Raw genomic sequence first — 16,855 nt, 5'->3', positions numbered from 1 at the left:
ACATAATATCATTAATAGATTCAGAGCAACCAGAGAAATCACTGTATGCAAGGAACAAGGCACAAAATCAGTACTGGCTGGGGCCCTCAGGTGGCACTGCATTAAAAACAGACATGATTCTGTAGTGGAAATCACTGCATGGGCTCACAAACACTGTCTGTGAACACAGTTTGTATGCATCCACAAATACAAGTTAAAACTATCATGCAAAGAAGAAACCAAATACTAAGAGGATCCAGAAACACCACCGCCTTCTCTGGGCCCAGGCTCATTTAAGATGGACTGAGGCAAAATGGAAAAGTGTTCTGTGGTCTGACAAATCAAAATTAAATCTAAATCATGGACACTGCATTCTCCAGGTTAAAGAGGAGAGGGACCATCTGGCTTGTTATCAGTGCACAGTTCAAAAGCCAACATCCATGATAGTATGGGGGTGCATAAGTGTACAGGGCATGGGTGACATGCACATCTGTGAAGGCAACATTATGCAGAATAATATATACAGCTTTTGGAGCAACACATGCCACCATTCAGACAAAGTCGTTTTCAGGGAAGGCCTTGCTTTTTTCAGCAAGACAATGCCAAACCAAAATCTGCACGTATTGCAACAGCACAGAGAGAGCATAGTAAAAGAGTCCGTGTGCTAAACTGCCCTGTCTGCAGTCCTGATCTGTCGCTCATTGTAAACATTTGGTGCATCAGAAGTTGAAAAAGACAAGAAAGGAGCAGCTGCAATCTTATATTAAGCAAGAATGGGAAAAAAAAAAAAAAATCACTTTCAAATCTCCTCAGTTCCTGAACACTTACACAGTGTTGTTAAAAGAAGAGGTGATGTAACACAGTGGTAAACATGCCCCCGTCCCAACTTTTTGGAAATTTGTCGCTGGTGTCAAATTCAAAATGGGCATATATTTTTCAAAAACAATAAAATTTCTTAGATTTCAACATTTGTCTTTGTACTATTTTCAATTAAACAAAGGGTTTAAATTATTTGCACATCATTAAATTTTGTTTTTATTTACATTTTGCACAGCATCCCAACTTTTTTGGAAACTGTTGTTGTCATAGTGTGCAGACCAACAGCTTGCTACTGGTGAACATTTTTTAAATACATACTAGTATTTTTTCAACACCTACCTAATTTGCAATTTAACATTTTTTGTTAATTGAATCTGTGCAGAGGATAAAGCACAATATAATTGCACGCATGCATCATACTGCTCATTTTTATCTATCTTTTGAGTAATTGATTACTTTTTGTTTTTTTTCCCCAAAATGCTTGCAAAATTATTCAAAGTGCCTACTACTGAGTGGTCTCTCTCTGAGAAGTTAACATTTTGATTTAGGATTCTTTTGCCCTGTTAAGCTCCCACACTTCCATTTGTATTAAAGCTCCATTTATCTGAGGAATGCTCTGTAGTCTCTGTCTGTGTGTTTTGGCCGGAGAGTCAAGGACATTCAGAATACAGCTATGAATGCTGCAGCAACAGTGGAATGAAAGAATGTGTGGGATTATCAGGTAATTCAGACACTTACTCTGTCCAATCTGCTTGAAACAGAGATTTGGATTTGGATTATGTTTTAACTGACTGGACAAAAACAAACTCAGTGTCAAACTTTAGTTTTTATGCGTAAGCCAAGGAGACTCACCAGATAACTATCTCGGTGGCCAGGCTTCAGTAGGTGGTTGATGATGAGGTCATGGCTAAGTTTGCTGGAGCAGGATACACACAAGTACAGTGGCGCCTGACCCTCACTTTGACACACAATCACTGAGCTCAGACCTGTGGAACACACACACACACACACACACACACACACACACACGCACGCATATATTACATATACATATATATATATACATATATATATATATATATATATATTTAAGAAACAAAGAAACAATGTACTACTTAATGTACAGAGAATGTAAACCCAGTGATACTGACCAACCACAGCGTCCGACGCTGCTCTTTTGCTGCTTAGATATTCTTTCAGGTCAGTTGTGTGCTTGAATGGATTTCCTGTGTAAGCAATAAAAACATCAAAGTTTAATTAATCCATTAATATCATGTAGTCCAAAAAGGATTGCTGCTAATGTAATACACAAATACCAAAAATATTTAAAACTTTTTTTGTAATACTAAATAGATTTGGAGCAGTATTAACTACTGTGTACCCTCACCTGTAGCTTCTCTAGAACTCGGTGCTTCCGCACTAGGAGCAATGTGAACTGCAAAACCGCATGTCCCCGGAGAAACTAAGAAAATGAAACAGATATTTTGAATCTTGCATTATAATCTTCGCATCATCTGTAAAAACACACAAAACTATAGAAAATACATTTGCTCAAAAAGGGATTTTGTTACCCTCATCATAGTCAGGTTTCTCCTGTTTAATTCTGATCATACAGGAAGAGGTTTGTGCAGTTATTTGTTCTTTGCCAGTTAACTCCGGAGTTTGTGAAGAATGTGAATTGGCACAACCTGAAATTAAAAAAAATATATATGTATATTGGCAGAGTTATTTAGTTATTTAATTACTGTCAGAGTACACTCAGACACAATAACAGAAAATTTCATTAGTAAAAACAAATGAGAACATCAGTCCTTTTATATACAATGTTGGCTCTAGTTACATGTTATGCATGTTTTTGGGTAATGCCATTAATATATTTACTAGTATAACTAGTAAATTGCATTTTCTGATTAAAATGCTTAAGCAAAGTTGCTAGGGTATTGCTATGTAGTTGCTATGGTATTTTAGGTGGCTGTTAGGCAGTTTCTAATTTGTTGGTAGGGTATTCCTAGATGTTTTTTTTAGGGGTTGCTAAGGTGTTGCAAAGCGGTTCATATGTTATTCCAGGTGGTTGATAGGGTGTTACTATGTGGTGACTGTGGTATTGGAGGTGGATGTTACGATTTTATTAGGTGGTTGCTACAGGTTTGCTATACTGTTCATGGGTTTGCTATGGTGTTCCATTTGGTTGCTAGGGTGCTTTTAGGTGGTTGCTATGGTATTGGAGGTGATTGCAAAAGTATTGCTAAGTGTTTACCATCACTCATTTTTGCTCAGAGGTTGCTAGGTGATTGCTAGAGCATTGTTAATGTACTTCCATGGTGACATAAGAGGGATGTACAAACATTTGCACAATCTTTCTGCCATTCATTCCTATGGGGAGCAAATTCTGCAACAACAGACTGGCGCATTTTGCATTCACTTACTTGTACCAGGTGCTTCCGGTGTACTTTCAGTATGTGTCTCAGGAGAGTGAAGCCTAATGTTTCTGCTTTCAAACTCTGCTGCTAGACCTGGTTGTGATTTAAACTGATGCTGAGTCTGTTGTGTCTGAGCATTGGCCATTTCTGGGCCCTTCCTGGTTTTCTGAGGGCTTTGACTGTGCTGTAGCCGATCCCTGGTGAGGCTGCTCATTTCAGTGCTTCTATCAAGGTTGCCCTGTGTCATATCAAAAGCTGGAAAACAGTCATCATGTACTCATCAGTTCAGTTCTAGACAATTATCCACCAAAACAGAAATTTTTGTTTGTTTATTTCTCACCCCTGTCTGGTACTTGGCTGTTATGAAGTCCATGTTGTGTTGTTTGGCTTGGATTGAGGTCACAGTTTTGCTGTGGCCGATGTCTATCTGTTTCTCTACCAGTCTCTACGTGCCATCGCTGTAACCTTGCTGCAAAGAAAGCACAAAGACAGGCTTTCATTACTTCACATGTGCTCATAATTGCTTATTAAGACACTACAGGTGATCACGTGTAATTAAAAAATAATAATAATGGGGTGGTGCAGAGCACTGTGACAGGTGGCACACTACCTCTTGGAGTCTGGCCTGTGAGATGCAAAGGCAGAGAACTCTGGCTGTGTTCTGGTCCATATATTCTCCGTAGTATTTCAATTGCTAAAATATACAAAACACACATATCAAAGTGACCTGTAACTATGACATCAGTCCTCAGTGATCCCATAGAGAAAACTGGAGATGCAATGTGTGCCCAAAATATGCCTAATTGAAGAAAACCACAAACTGAATATCCAACAATGTGGAAAAGCATAAATAGAAAAGTCACAGAGGGGCCGCGTCCGTCTTACGTGTATCATCTAAAAAAGGAGATGTTCTGTTCATTTCAACTGCAGACACATATAGGTGCACTCACCACTGAGGAAGTCTGCTGATTGCACACTGTCATACTGCTTGTGGTCCAGCTTGATGACCTGTAGAACACAAAAAACCCAGTGTTTTTGGTTTAGGCTTTTGTTTAATTGAGAGATCATTTTTCCTCTTGACCATAGGCGTGTCTAGCCCCTTTTTAAATTGAGTCCCAGCACCTCTCAAAATAAGAGTAAAAAGTCTTTTTTTTTTTGGAAGTCTCTGAAGCAAATGTTATGATCCACCTTCTCTCTCCTACTCTTTCCCCACCCTGCTCTCCCCAAAGCTGTGCAGTAGCTGTGCTGAGCACGCATGCACACTAGAGCCAGTTACAGTGTGATTGTGTGGTGTGGTGGCTCCAGTATATAGCACAGACAAGGATTTCTTATCACCCAGCACCAACACATTACAATCATTAGCAGCAGTCCTCATTTCTGCTGCACTGAATCACAGATCACTCTTTATGTTGTTATTGTTAGCTAACTGATGTTTTTTGTATCTAGTAAGCTAATGTTGCAGGTTGTCAATCAACAATCATTGTTTGAATTCGAGTAAGAGAAACAAGCTGTTGTGCCATTGGTAGGCCTATATGTTGACATTAAAGCCAAGGTGCTAGACTAGTGTTGTTTATTAAATAGCGATGACGTGAAGATGATGAAGATGTCTCTGCTGACACCGTCTTGCTTGTATAAGATGTTTATTACAAAGTAAAACAGTATCATATCAAGCACTATAAAGTACCTGAGAGAGGATCTGTGCCAATTCTAAAGTGTTCCCCTCCAGAATATATGCAGAATATCTGCTTATATAGGGTGCTTGTTTTCGAAAAAGGGAACAGAACATATGGTCCTTTTTAAAATGATCTCATCTGTCTGGAACTAAGAGAGGAAGGGAAAGAGGCCCACTCCCTATGGGGCCTTTGGACCAGGGGCCCCCTAACTTAAACATTCCAAACCTGCAAAAACAGAACACATGGAACTCCAGATACTACAACAAAAACAGGTTGGGCTGGTCTCATTGGGTGCTCAGCACCCCTAAATCTCTGATCTTAGAATCACCCCTGCTCTTGACCATTCCTCAATATAGTCATCATTCCAGATGTCATAAGTTCAGCTATTTCTGTGGAATGAATAACATTACTATGCTATTGTGTTTATGTATAAAGTATAACCTTTGCTTGTGTACTTATGCATTTTGATAAACCGGAATAACTGTCATCTGTTTGAAACATCCTTTTGCTTCCTTTAATGTTAAAATCCAGTCATGATCAGGTTTTTCAACCCTAAATAGTTTACCTTGGCATCTAAGCCCTGCTCCTCCAATGCCAGTCTCTTAGCCAAGTCACGAATAGTCAGCTTATGACTGGTCTGCCACTGCCACTTCTGAAATATTCCAGGATACCGAATCCTCTGAAAGATGGCAAAAAAAAATGCAATTTTAAAATTATGAGCAAACAGTAATTAAAACACAACTTGAACATCATAAACACTTCTGCACTCACAATGGAATAGTATTGGTGCTTCTCACTGGTCATATGGCAATAAAAGTTCTTTGTGCTAAACTTCTCAGTACAATTCAGACACAAAAATAAAGTTGGCCGGACTGTTGTTCGGCACTCCACAATGTTAGATAGACCTGCAAACACATAACACACAAAGTACATTTCTCTAAAAATTAAATTTAATTACAATATAACAACATAATATGGGTAACTTCATAGGCACATACCTATAATTGGCTCTGTACTAGGAAGATTCCGCAAATTGAGAAACAGATAGGCGTTGCTTTGCCCTTCCACTGTCAGGCACAGATGACAAAAACAAGTTAGCATTAAAAAAAAAGACAAAGCATGTGTGCAGTTACACAAAAATAAAATTATTTTATCAAAGAGAAAATAAACAATTTATTTGATTGTTCTCAATAAGGCTCACAGGGCCTGATCATTCAGGATAGCACCTCTTGAAATACTTTAAAGAAATTCCCCCCGTAAGCAGCACATATCAAAGAAAAGCACATTTCCCTTGTGGTTTTTTGATAAAAGATGTTAATATAGTATGTAAACATGGTTAAAATGTTTAAATGTGCTATTCACTCACCAGCGCATAATATTTATATATAAAAAAAGCAAAGTTGCAAAAACAGCCCCTTTTGAATTCATTATTTTTCTGATGTCTCGAAAAACAACACATTTACATACATCCATCTATTCAGCCTACAGCAGTTTAGCTCCATCCATTCACAAGTTATAAACAGTGCTTCAGCCCAATGTTTTTAATGGCGCACAATATAGGGCAGCTGGTCAGAACAGAGATAATGTACGAATATCAGAATGGTTATGTAAACATAAATTATGACTGTTTTTGGTAAATAAAACATTCGGGAGAATACAAGAAAAAAGTAAGCAATAATGTGTTTAAGTGACACATTTCTCTCACGAAGTAAAACTCTGTAGAGGGAATACAAAGGTAGCACAAACCTGTGGGCAGGTTCAGAACAATGTCCATGTGTGGTGGTGCAGTGACCAGAGGCCTGCTCTCCTCTCTTAGCATAGACTGGGTGCACACTGCAGAAATATGTCAGCACACAGATATTAACATTCCATTTCAACAATTATCTGAATATGGAGTAAAAAAAAAAAGTCTGTGTCTGAATGATTTAGTGTGGTTACAGAGAAACAAAGTTCAGGCGTCACAGGTAGATTTCAGCTCTCTATTCCACTCTTATACATCAGATAATTCTCCTGTCATGCTAGACAAGAGTGGTGATTTAAAACTCAAAGCGCTTTCTATGTGTTAGCTGTGGGCATCCTTTTATTTACATTTTGCACAGCATCCCAACTTTTTTGGAAACAATAGAAAAAAAAATAGATGCGACCCCTGCTCTACACGGCAAATCACAGAATAGAAGAGTGCGAGCAAATCACAACTGGGTCAGTCTTCATGCGCTTGTCTGCCTTGATCTGTTCTGTCATCTAAGTATGGAGATGTTCAGACAGGAATGGTTTGGTATGGTGTTGTTGGGTCAAAATTCAGTTCTGCTCTAAGTTGGATCATGTAGTGGATGAAGCTGTCAATGAATAGGGACAAACTATTTCTTAACAGATCTGTTTTTTTAGACCCTTGTGGAAATAGGATGTTGGCTATTAAATAAAGTGAGGATCAAAGAAGGACCCTCCGTGTGTACAGTACAGCAGAATTTTAAATGTTAGTATTTATGTAAAGAAAATGCACATAGTTAAACATAATGAAAATAACAAAGAATCTTCCAGTGTTCTCTCACATTCCAGTTATCACAGTTATCTAATATGAACGTATTAAACCCAGATTCCTGACATGATTACACTTGCATATATACTTGGACCCACATTTCTGTAAAGCTGCTTTGTGATGTCTGTGATATTATTAACTACAGACAAGAAACATTCTGTGTATTACACAATACGGCGCAAAAGTCTAAAGCAGTGGTTTTTAACTTGTAGGCTGTGGCAGGACATTATCAATTATACACATGATTGAATAAATTTACTGCTGTCCGAAAATACTGCATGAATAAACTGTGTTCGGTGTGATGGCTGATTTGAATAAATATCTTATTAATCAGCAGATAAGATATTGATTAAGAAGAGAAATATTGGATTTTCTCTGTTAAAGGAGGTCATATAAGATTAAGCTGTGTGCTTCTGAACCTTCTGAAATGGGTCATGCTGAGTAAGAACTATGTAAGCATATGGTATAGGATGTCTTTAAAAGCGAAAGCTGGTGGATAAGGCTCTTTTTTAGCTGCCATAGGATGCATTTGCACCCAGGAGAAACCAAATATGGTAATATGTCTGGACTTATACATGGCTAAATAAGGAATCATCCCCCCTCCAGAAAAAAGGTATTTAAGCTGTGTTTTGAATGTTGTTTGTGCTTTGGTTGCCCCCTGAAGCCCTTTCCTCTCTCCACCAACTCAGCATTTGAAGTCTTTTTATTTTGTTTGATTTTCTTTGGCAATTGTTAGAGATTTAATTAGACGTCTGGGCCCTGGGTAGCAGGGATCGTAGTAGGGAGTTGCCAGACCTCCTTTTCCAACTTTCATTTATTCAGCATGTCATCCAGCACTTATCAGCTGCCAAACAACATCAGTTAATGAGGTGATTCAGGAAATGTTTGGTTATTTTTTATAGTTTACTGTGTTGCGTTACAAAATCAAGCAGATTGATTACTATATCACATTTGTTTGCACTTTAAATGATCTGCTTGGTCAAATCTTGTGGGACGTGGAAGCCTTTGTGGTCGGTTGTGTGGGCCACAAGTTAGACAAGGTAAAAAGATTTAGGGTCTTGGCACTATTATTATTACCAGCAAAAACAGGGCCAGCAAGTATAATAATGATGGTTTATAAGAGATATTTGACTGATAAGATTATAAACTACAGGCATTTTTCTGTGAAAACATTAGAGAAGTATGTCTGTCTATCTCATAAACTGCTGATTCAAAAGGGGAGTACAACACAAATGGGAGTTATGTGTGCCTTGGGGCTGTAAGTACGCATCAAAGAGCATAAATAAAATTCTTGCTGTGTCAGAAAAGAAAAAAGGAGGGACAAATAGAAAGACCAACAGATAGACAGGCAGAGACAAACATAGACATACACCCAAACAGAGTTATATAAAGAAAACAGAGAAAGACACTGTACGAGTGGGAGTAAGAAAGGAAGTTTTACCATCTGCATGATCTTCACCCTCCATGGGATGACTCTTGGAGGGCTGTAGCAGAGAGATGGACGAAGGGGAGGTTTGGTAAGAAGCAGAATACGGAGAGGCAATATAAGGTGTGGCCTGACACTCAGCTGCAGCCGGAGGAGAGATGGGTTCATACAGAGGTGGAGGAGAATTGGGCTTATACAGAGAAGGAGGAGAGATGGGCTCATACAGGGGTGGAGATGAAGAGAGTGACTGTGAGGAAGTAAAAGGCTGAGAGGAAAGCAAAGGAAAGTCAGGGATAGGAGGTGGCAGAGGAATGGGGGAAAAGGGGAGTGGAGGTAGGTCAGGGACAGAATGTGGGAGAGGGGGGAGAGGAGGTAGGTCAAGGTCAGAAGGTGGGAGAGGGGGGAGAGGAGGTAGGTCAAGGACAGGAGGTGGAAGAGGGGGGAGAGGAGGTAGGTCAAGGACAGGAGGTGGAAGAGGAGGCAGAGGAACAGGGGAAGTCTGTATGCTTGGTGGTGGAGAAGAAACTGTGCTGTAAGGTTCAGCTGGTGCATGGAGGTCTAAAGAAGAAGTGTCACAAGGAGCGGGTAATGTGGGAAGGGATGAGACAGGAACAGAGGAAACAGAGCAAGGATCCAGAGGTATGGGGCCTGAATGGCTTTCACTCAGAGGATTTGATGTTTCATCTAGACAAAAACAACGCAAAAGATATTGTTAGTTCTTTCATATTTCAGGAAAAACATGAACAAACCATAATTCACTATGTTCAGTGTGTAGGTGCAGGAGTAACCTCACCTGGAATCATAGACGTCTCCAGTATGGGGGCTTGCTCTTGCTGCAAAGAGCTGCTAGCTGCAGCAGAACATGGCATGTGATTGTCAATATCATTGTAGGTTCCTGCACAGACAACACAGCCAAAGGTTCTTCTTCAGCAATACTTTCACAGGAGTACTATAGCAGACAGACAGCTCCAGCAATACATTATTTAAGTGCAGTTAAATTAAGATAAGGATCGCAACTACAGTTGCAGAGGTTTGGCCACCCCGGTCAAATGACAGGTTTGAACACATCCTGTAGACAGATTTTAATGCATAATTATTAATTGCATAATTTAATGCATAATTGTTTTTTTGCTGAATTTAACATATTGGAAAAAAAAATGTGGGCTGTGAAAATTTTATTGTATATTTTATATTTTAAATTACATTTTCAAGCTTGCTCCCTGTAGAGAATGTGTTAACGTATTTCACTTAGAAAATCAACAAAACATATCATTTGACCAGGGGGCCCAAACGTTTGCCCATAACCATATGTGCTGTAACACACATTCATATAGAACATATACAAATATAAATAAATATATTAAATCACCTAGACTATGTTTTATGTAATGATTATTTGATGGGATTAATGTGGCACGAATTATATATAGTTAGGATGAAAAGCATTTAGTGGAAATGTACAATGATGTGCAAATTAATACCACTTTGTGCACTGACTGATTATTATAACCAGAAATAGATTCGTTAATTTTCCAAACCCTGGACTTAGGCTACAAAGAATACATTCCATGTAAATTTTTTCTTTCAAATAAAACAAACAACCACAGAGGTATAGAAATAGGTGGTTCTTGATCTGCCAATTCTACAGGGTGAGGGAATTACAACTGACAAATAAAATCAAGACAGCATAAAGGGTGGAAAGATAATGTGCTTTGGTAGTTACCACGTGTACAGTAAGTTGCTGTGTTAGAATTGGGTTCTGGAGAGGCACGGCCACCTTTTAGGTCCATTCCAGCCTCTAGTTTTGTCTGCTGTAATTTCAGCTGAGACAGGGCTGATAGACAGATAGATAGACAGATATACAGACAGACAGACAAATAAACAATTAATTAATTAAATGAATGAATGTTTTGGTGCTATTAATGTTGTTGATCACAAACCCATACTTATACAAGTTAGCCAAAGTTAAGTCTGGTTTGTCTAATGAATCACAGTGAAGGGGCATACCATCATTGATAGGTGCAGTCCTTAAGGCTGTGAAAACATCAGCAGGAACGTTTAGTTTCTGAAGAGAAGGAAAAAAAAGAAATACAAATAATGACACAGGTCATAAATACACCTATCACTTTATTTTAAATTTTCTAATTGCACCCCCCCAACACACACACACAAAAATGTGTGCTCTGCAGACTATTTACTATCTGTTATTATTTGACATGAAAAATCTTAAATGAAAAAAAAAATCTGAAATAAAAAAGATGAGAATATCATATTCAACATGTGGCCTATCATTAAATGGCAGCCTCAATGCCATATTGCCAAATTTCTGAAGCTGAAGTGATCCAAGAATCCATAGTGTTGTTTATAGAAGAACCTTCATCAAATCAAAGTACTTTTACCTGTGTTAATTTCTAATAAATTACTTTTACTTCACCATTTTAATGTAATAACCATACCAGAGTAAAACTATTGTCTCAGCTTGTAAACCAACAAGAAGAAAGATCAGTTCCAGCAGATGTTTTTTGGAAACTGACTAACTTGTAAAGGTATTCTGAAAACCTTGGACCTCTGCCCATTTTTCCCCCCTGTTCTCTACTGTCTAGTATTCCCTTTCATACAATGGGTCCTTCTGGCTGAGCAAGGAAGGATTAGTACAGGACTGATCCCTCACAGCAGAGCTTTGACGCAAACCATATGTAGAGTAGTAAAGATGCCTGCATTAGTAGTGGTAAGAAATAATGATTATACACTATATGGTCACAAGTGTGTGGACACCCCTCCTAATTATTGACTTCAGGTGTTTCAGCCTCATCCACTGCTAAAACACATAGCCTTGCAGTCGCCATAGATTAACACTAGTAGTAGAATGGGTTGAGCCAATTAATGCCCTTGGTATTGGTATGTCCAACAAGCTCATATAGTTTTGGTGGTCAGCTGTTCACATACTTTTGGCATACGGTGTGCCGTTGCTGCATGATTCCTTATTAGCTGAATTACAAGTGTGTGTTGCTTCAAATATTCTTCAGTGCCATTGTGTGTATGTGTGTGTTTCCTTGTGCTTTAGACAAAGTGAAGCTGTGAGATAACCCAATCTCTGTGCCTGGGCCCGTCTGGCTCAGGAATGTGGAGGAGAACTAGAACAGAGTTACTCCCTTAGTTACAGCCAATCAGCACTATACAGGCTGCAGTCCAATCTTGGGTAGCCAGAAATAAGCTTTTAAAAAAGATTTTTAGAAGAGACCAAGCAGGGTTCTTTTGAGACTCTCCAGCATGCTTGTGAATAAAGATCTTTTCTCTCTGTACTAGCATCCTGCCTTGGCCTTCTTTTGCCTGCCACGAAACTCTCCACCAGACATGAAAAAATACTTGGCCAACTTGTCATTTTTATTATCATTACTCCAAATAAATGAATAAAATAAGTGGAAGTATTGAGCCAAAAAATAAAAATGATCCACATTTAAACTTTTGTACTCAAGTATAAAACATTTATACTTAAGTATAAAAAGTAAATGTTGTAACAATTGTTTTCTTTGCTGGTGTGTGATGCAGCAGCTAGACAGCACTAGCAGTTCTTGCGAGAAGACAAAGTAACATAGTTGCAAGAAGCTAACAATGTTTTTGATGTCTGGACAGAGTAGTTTGGAGTGAGCTAAGACAGATTAATTATGTCGGTATTTAAAATTGCTACATCCCCAATTTGCTGCACTGCCAGTTGAGTTACCTTCATTCCAATCCCAGTGCTTCGCTCCACTGCTGCTAAACGTAAGACAATCTCATTCATCCTCTCCATGTTTGCATCACTTTCAGTCCAACCAGGATATCTATGTTCCTGTACAACATAAGTTACATATTATTTTCCCATTCATTCACCCATGGTCTATGACACACAGACACACAGTGGTACAACACAGAGATAAATTATAAGAGATATTGAGAGAACGGTACTTAATGACCTACCACACAGGTTTTTCTGTGGGTCACACTAGACATGTGGTCTAAATGACACCTCACAGAGCACAGTTCACAGAAGAACAGCTTCTTTTTATCATGAGTCACACACGTAATAAAATTCAACCCTGCAAAACAAATTCAGACAGGTGAATGCAAAACTGCCAATATACTTTTCTTAAATAAAATCAGCAAAATATCATTAAAACATTTAATCAAGCAAAGAACTCTGGTGACTGTTAGTGTTTGAGAATGAGACTACAGGTCTGAAAACTTTCACAACAGTAGAGCTTTAATTTCTGATCAGTGTTGATTGATAAATCCTGCCATTCACAGGGAGTGTATATAGCAAAATCCAAGATTAATCCACACAACAGTAAACCTTAAATATCAATGTCTTTTGTAGGTGCTACTGACCAATCAAAGCACTGTCCTTGTTGATTTTCTTCTTTTTCAGCTGTTTCAGAGATTTTCGCCTCTTGGTGTTTTGGCCCTGCTGCTCTGTGTGTACTAATTTAAAACAAGCATTAATTATAAAAAAAATATATAAAAATAGTCGGTCACCAACACTTACTCTATAGTTGTCATATAAGCACAAACCTCAATTCCAAAATTGCAATGCAAAAAAAAACAAAAGACATACAAAACCCTAAATGATTTATAATGATTTAGATGGAAACAGTATGAACAGGAGATATTTAATGTTTTACCATATGAACTTCACTGTTTTTTGTACACTCATGTAAAATTGATGCCTGCAACACATTCCAATTAATTTGGGGCAGGGCAATTGTGGAAAACCGAAACTTGAACTTCTGTGACCTTTAATCCCTTAGACGGCACTGCATTAAAAACGGACATCCCTCTTTGATGGACATCACCACAAGTTCATCTGAAATGGACTGATGCATAGTGGAAATGTATTGTGGTCTGACGAGTCACTATTTCAGATTTGTGGAAATAATGGATGTCATGTTCTCCATATCAAAAAAGGAAAGAGCCATCCAGATTGTTATCAGTGTAAAGTCAGGACCGTGTCATGGTATGGAGGTGTATTAGTGCCCATGGCATGGGAAAGTTGCAGATCTGTGACTGGCTACCTTCTAGATTCCATAGGTTTAAGGGACATTCATTCTTATGTCAGCAAGACCATGCCAAGCCACTTTCTGCACAAGCTACAACAGTATTGCTGGGTAATCAGAGAGTGGTGGCTCTAGACTGTCTCCTACTAAAAACAAGTGCATAATGAAGTGCAAAATACAACAATGGGCAAAAAAATCCACTTTCAAAACTGGATCAATAGGTGTTTTTACTGCACAATTATTAAAAGTACTATAGAAAAATTATAAAAAACAATTATTAACTGTTGTAAAAATGGAAGATAATGGATAATGAAAGATAATAACAGTTGTAAACATGCTTCTGTCCCAACTTTTTGGGACATGTTTAGAAGGCATCAAATGAATGAACATGTAGTTATTTAAAATGAAAAACCCAATTAAGTTCATAAGGTAACTTTTTTGGAATTGAAGTTTGCATGTATCATTAAACCAATTTAAATGTCAATACATCTCTCTGCATCTCACCTGTTTCACTACTGGTTTGAGGAGGCTCTGCTTCATGAGCCTTGACTGAGTTCTCAGCATCTGAATCAAAACAGTACAAATACAATAATACAACTAATTACCTGGTGAGTAATATAAGCCATGGCTAGCCATTATGAGCTGTTTCACATGAAATTATTCACATACAATTATTTGTTTTGTCAAACTCTACTGTTAGCAAAAAAGCCAAGAATTCAGCAGCAAGGTCCAAAGGTTTATAGCTAACAATCCAAATCCTGTATTTATAAACTTGATCTATCGGTTTGCTTCATCCATTGGATGTGTTTATTTAGAAGAGAACTGGGGCACATTTAGTCCTCTTTTTATATAGAGGTCATAGTGATAGTGATGGTAATAGTGTGGATGGAATAGTGCTCAGGGCTGACATGGAGTGGTAAGGCAAATCTAACACATAGATCGGGAAATTATTATTTAACATGGGGTAATGAATTTGACCAAATAAATAAACTCCAGACTTATTCAAATTTCTGTTTATTCTTACTTTGTGCTGCCTGCTCCTTCAGTTTTGGAGATTCCTTCTCCACGACCTTAAAAACAAACAAACAAACAAACAAACAAACAATTGACCAAATTTGAAAACTAACCCTATGACATGCTCTTTATAATCTTATTATAGAGTGATTGATAGAATATGACAACCTTAATCTGTCCCCAGCCTTCGCTGTCCTGCACAATTTTTGCCTTCTCTTTAAGGACTGGGATTTTATAAGTCAAGTCAATCGTATCTTTCCACTTTTCCACAAGCTTTGGGTGATTATCTTTCTGTTGAAAAATCAATTTTCAAGTAATATTTAGCACTACACAATAGGAAAGCTGAGGCATTGTAATGAATCTTCTCAGTGAACAGCTAAAACTGACTCACAATGTAGGTAAAGCGGTGGCGTGGACTAATCAGATGGCACATATATTTACTGGTAGGGAGGATTACTTTGCAGCTTGAGCACAGAAATGAGTTCTGACCAGAGGAACTGCGGTACTCTGTGACCACACTCAAACCTGAAAAAAAAACAAAACAATTACAACTACAAAAAAATTCAGTAATCATACTAGTCAAGGATCAAGGGAAGAAGAGGAGTACTGACCGATTACAGGCTCTGTTCTACAGGAACTAGTCAGGTAAGACCATAAATGAGGTGAACTCCGGAGAGGTTCGTCATCAGAATCTGCCACAAATCATTCATCAGCATTTAAACAAAATGATGTAGGTATAGAATGCAGACATTCCTGTTTAAACAAGGTAAACAAAGTTTATACACACGTTGTTTAAGAGTCGTGTCAGATTTGGAGTCATCTGACATTGCCTTTCCTCTTAGGTGACCACATGGGCTGTCCTTTTCTTCACTTTCCTTTATGCTTTTAAGTGCTAAAAAAAACAAAAAAAAAAACAAACAAACAAACCATATGCAGAAGTTAGGCATACTCTTCGTCTACAAATTAATACACAACCTGTATATGTACCACAATTGTTATAATATATGCACTTCCTGGTCCCTCATTACATCTGGAGTCATCAGATGAGGAAGCTGGCATTGTGCTTCCTCATCTGTGCTTCCTCAAACACCACAATCATACACACGCACACGCACAAGCACAAGCACACGCACACGCACAAAAAAAAGAAAAAACAAAAAGAAAACACACAAACGGTTACATTCCCTTTGTTTAGTATTTTGCATTATGCTTGTTACACAAACAAATCTAAGTATAAATGTAATATAAACTGTATTTCAACTCACCTGTTACAATGGGAGCATTGAAGATCTGATGGTAATCTTGAGCGTCCAACTCTAGTACCTGAAAGGGGGATGGCAAATATAAATAAGTGGGAAAACCGCTCAAAGGGCTAGTGTGGTTGCAGGTTTTCATTCCAAGAAATGTGGAGTACACACGATCAATTGTTTGAAGACTGATTAAACAACCGGAATCAGGTATGCACTTGTGGTTTGGAATGAAAAACTGCTGCCACACCTGCCCTTTGTGGATAAGACTGGACAGCTCTGACTTACTCTACAGTTCCACGTGCAACCAAAAAAAATAATAAATTGATTTTACTAAATATTTTATAGCAACTCCTAAGGCCTGGCATTTGGAAAGTTCAGCTCAGTCAGATATTAGCAATCAGTGTGGTAAGAGAAATTTATAATGTGATATGGACAAACTTCCAAAAATATTTGGAGCACACAAAATAAATTAAACATAGTTTTTGCTTAAATGCTTCCACAGAAATTGTGACCCGCCAGGCCCTAGGTGAATTGTCACAGAAGACAAACCGCAAAAAAGTAAAATGTAACATTAAACCAGACCTTTGCCTCTCCATATCCTTCAGTTTTCTCCAACATAATGGCATGGTTTCTCAGCCATTTTGTCTTCACTCTTCTTTTGGCCAGCAGAGGAGCATATTTTATTGACCTCTAAAGCCAACACACAGA

General features: G+C 38.2%; 1 protein-coding gene across 1 annotated transcript in view; it reads right to left on the bottom strand.

Annotated features, from left to right (window-relative positions):
- The window catches only part of LOC118804896, a 70,721-nt gene that overhangs the window by 5,833 nt on the left and 48,033 nt on the right, over positions 1 to 16,855 (bottom strand). Inside the window, exons 34-60 of the mRNA XM_036565509.1 lie at positions 16,730 to 16,837; positions 16,163 to 16,220; positions 15,685 to 15,789; positions 15,509 to 15,589; positions 15,289 to 15,422; positions 15,066 to 15,188; positions 14,908 to 14,953; positions 14,388 to 14,447; positions 13,219 to 13,311; positions 12,811 to 12,929; positions 12,575 to 12,682; positions 10,861 to 10,918; positions 10,577 to 10,687; positions 9,647 to 9,748; positions 8,869 to 9,537; positions 6,638 to 6,724; positions 5,890 to 5,958; positions 5,663 to 5,796; positions 5,457 to 5,570; positions 4,169 to 4,226; positions 3,829 to 3,912; positions 3,559 to 3,687; positions 3,225 to 3,473; positions 2,370 to 2,486; positions 2,186 to 2,260; positions 1,950 to 2,024; positions 1,651 to 1,784 (exon numbers count right to left, since the gene is read on the bottom strand). Of these exons, the coding sequence (XP_036421402.1) occupies positions 1,651 to 1,784; positions 1,950 to 2,024; positions 2,186 to 2,260; positions 2,370 to 2,486; positions 3,225 to 3,473; positions 3,559 to 3,687; positions 3,829 to 3,912; positions 4,169 to 4,226; positions 5,457 to 5,570; positions 5,663 to 5,796; positions 5,890 to 5,958; positions 6,638 to 6,724; positions 8,869 to 9,537; positions 9,647 to 9,748; positions 10,577 to 10,687; positions 10,861 to 10,918; positions 12,575 to 12,682; positions 12,811 to 12,929; positions 13,219 to 13,311; positions 14,388 to 14,447; positions 14,908 to 14,953; positions 15,066 to 15,188; positions 15,289 to 15,422; positions 15,509 to 15,589; positions 15,685 to 15,789; positions 16,163 to 16,220; positions 16,730 to 16,837 (3,300 nt within the window). The remainder of the gene's footprint in view (positions 1 to 1,650; positions 1,785 to 1,949; positions 2,025 to 2,185; positions 2,261 to 2,369; positions 2,487 to 3,224; positions 3,474 to 3,558; positions 3,688 to 3,828; positions 3,913 to 4,168; positions 4,227 to 5,456; positions 5,571 to 5,662; positions 5,797 to 5,889; positions 5,959 to 6,637; positions 6,725 to 8,868; positions 9,538 to 9,646; positions 9,749 to 10,576; positions 10,688 to 10,860; positions 10,919 to 12,574; positions 12,683 to 12,810; positions 12,930 to 13,218; positions 13,312 to 14,387; positions 14,448 to 14,907; positions 14,954 to 15,065; positions 15,189 to 15,288; positions 15,423 to 15,508; positions 15,590 to 15,684; positions 15,790 to 16,162; positions 16,221 to 16,729; positions 16,838 to 16,855) is intronic.

This window comes from Colossoma macropomum, unplaced genomic scaffold (assembly GCF_904425465.1).
Source record: "Colossoma macropomum unplaced genomic scaffold, Colossoma_macropomum, whole genome shotgun sequence".
Classification (NCBI taxonomy): domain Eukaryota; kingdom Metazoa; phylum Chordata; class Actinopteri; order Characiformes; family Serrasalmidae; genus Colossoma; species Colossoma macropomum.
This window is presented reverse-complemented; position numbering and strand designations above follow the sequence as displayed.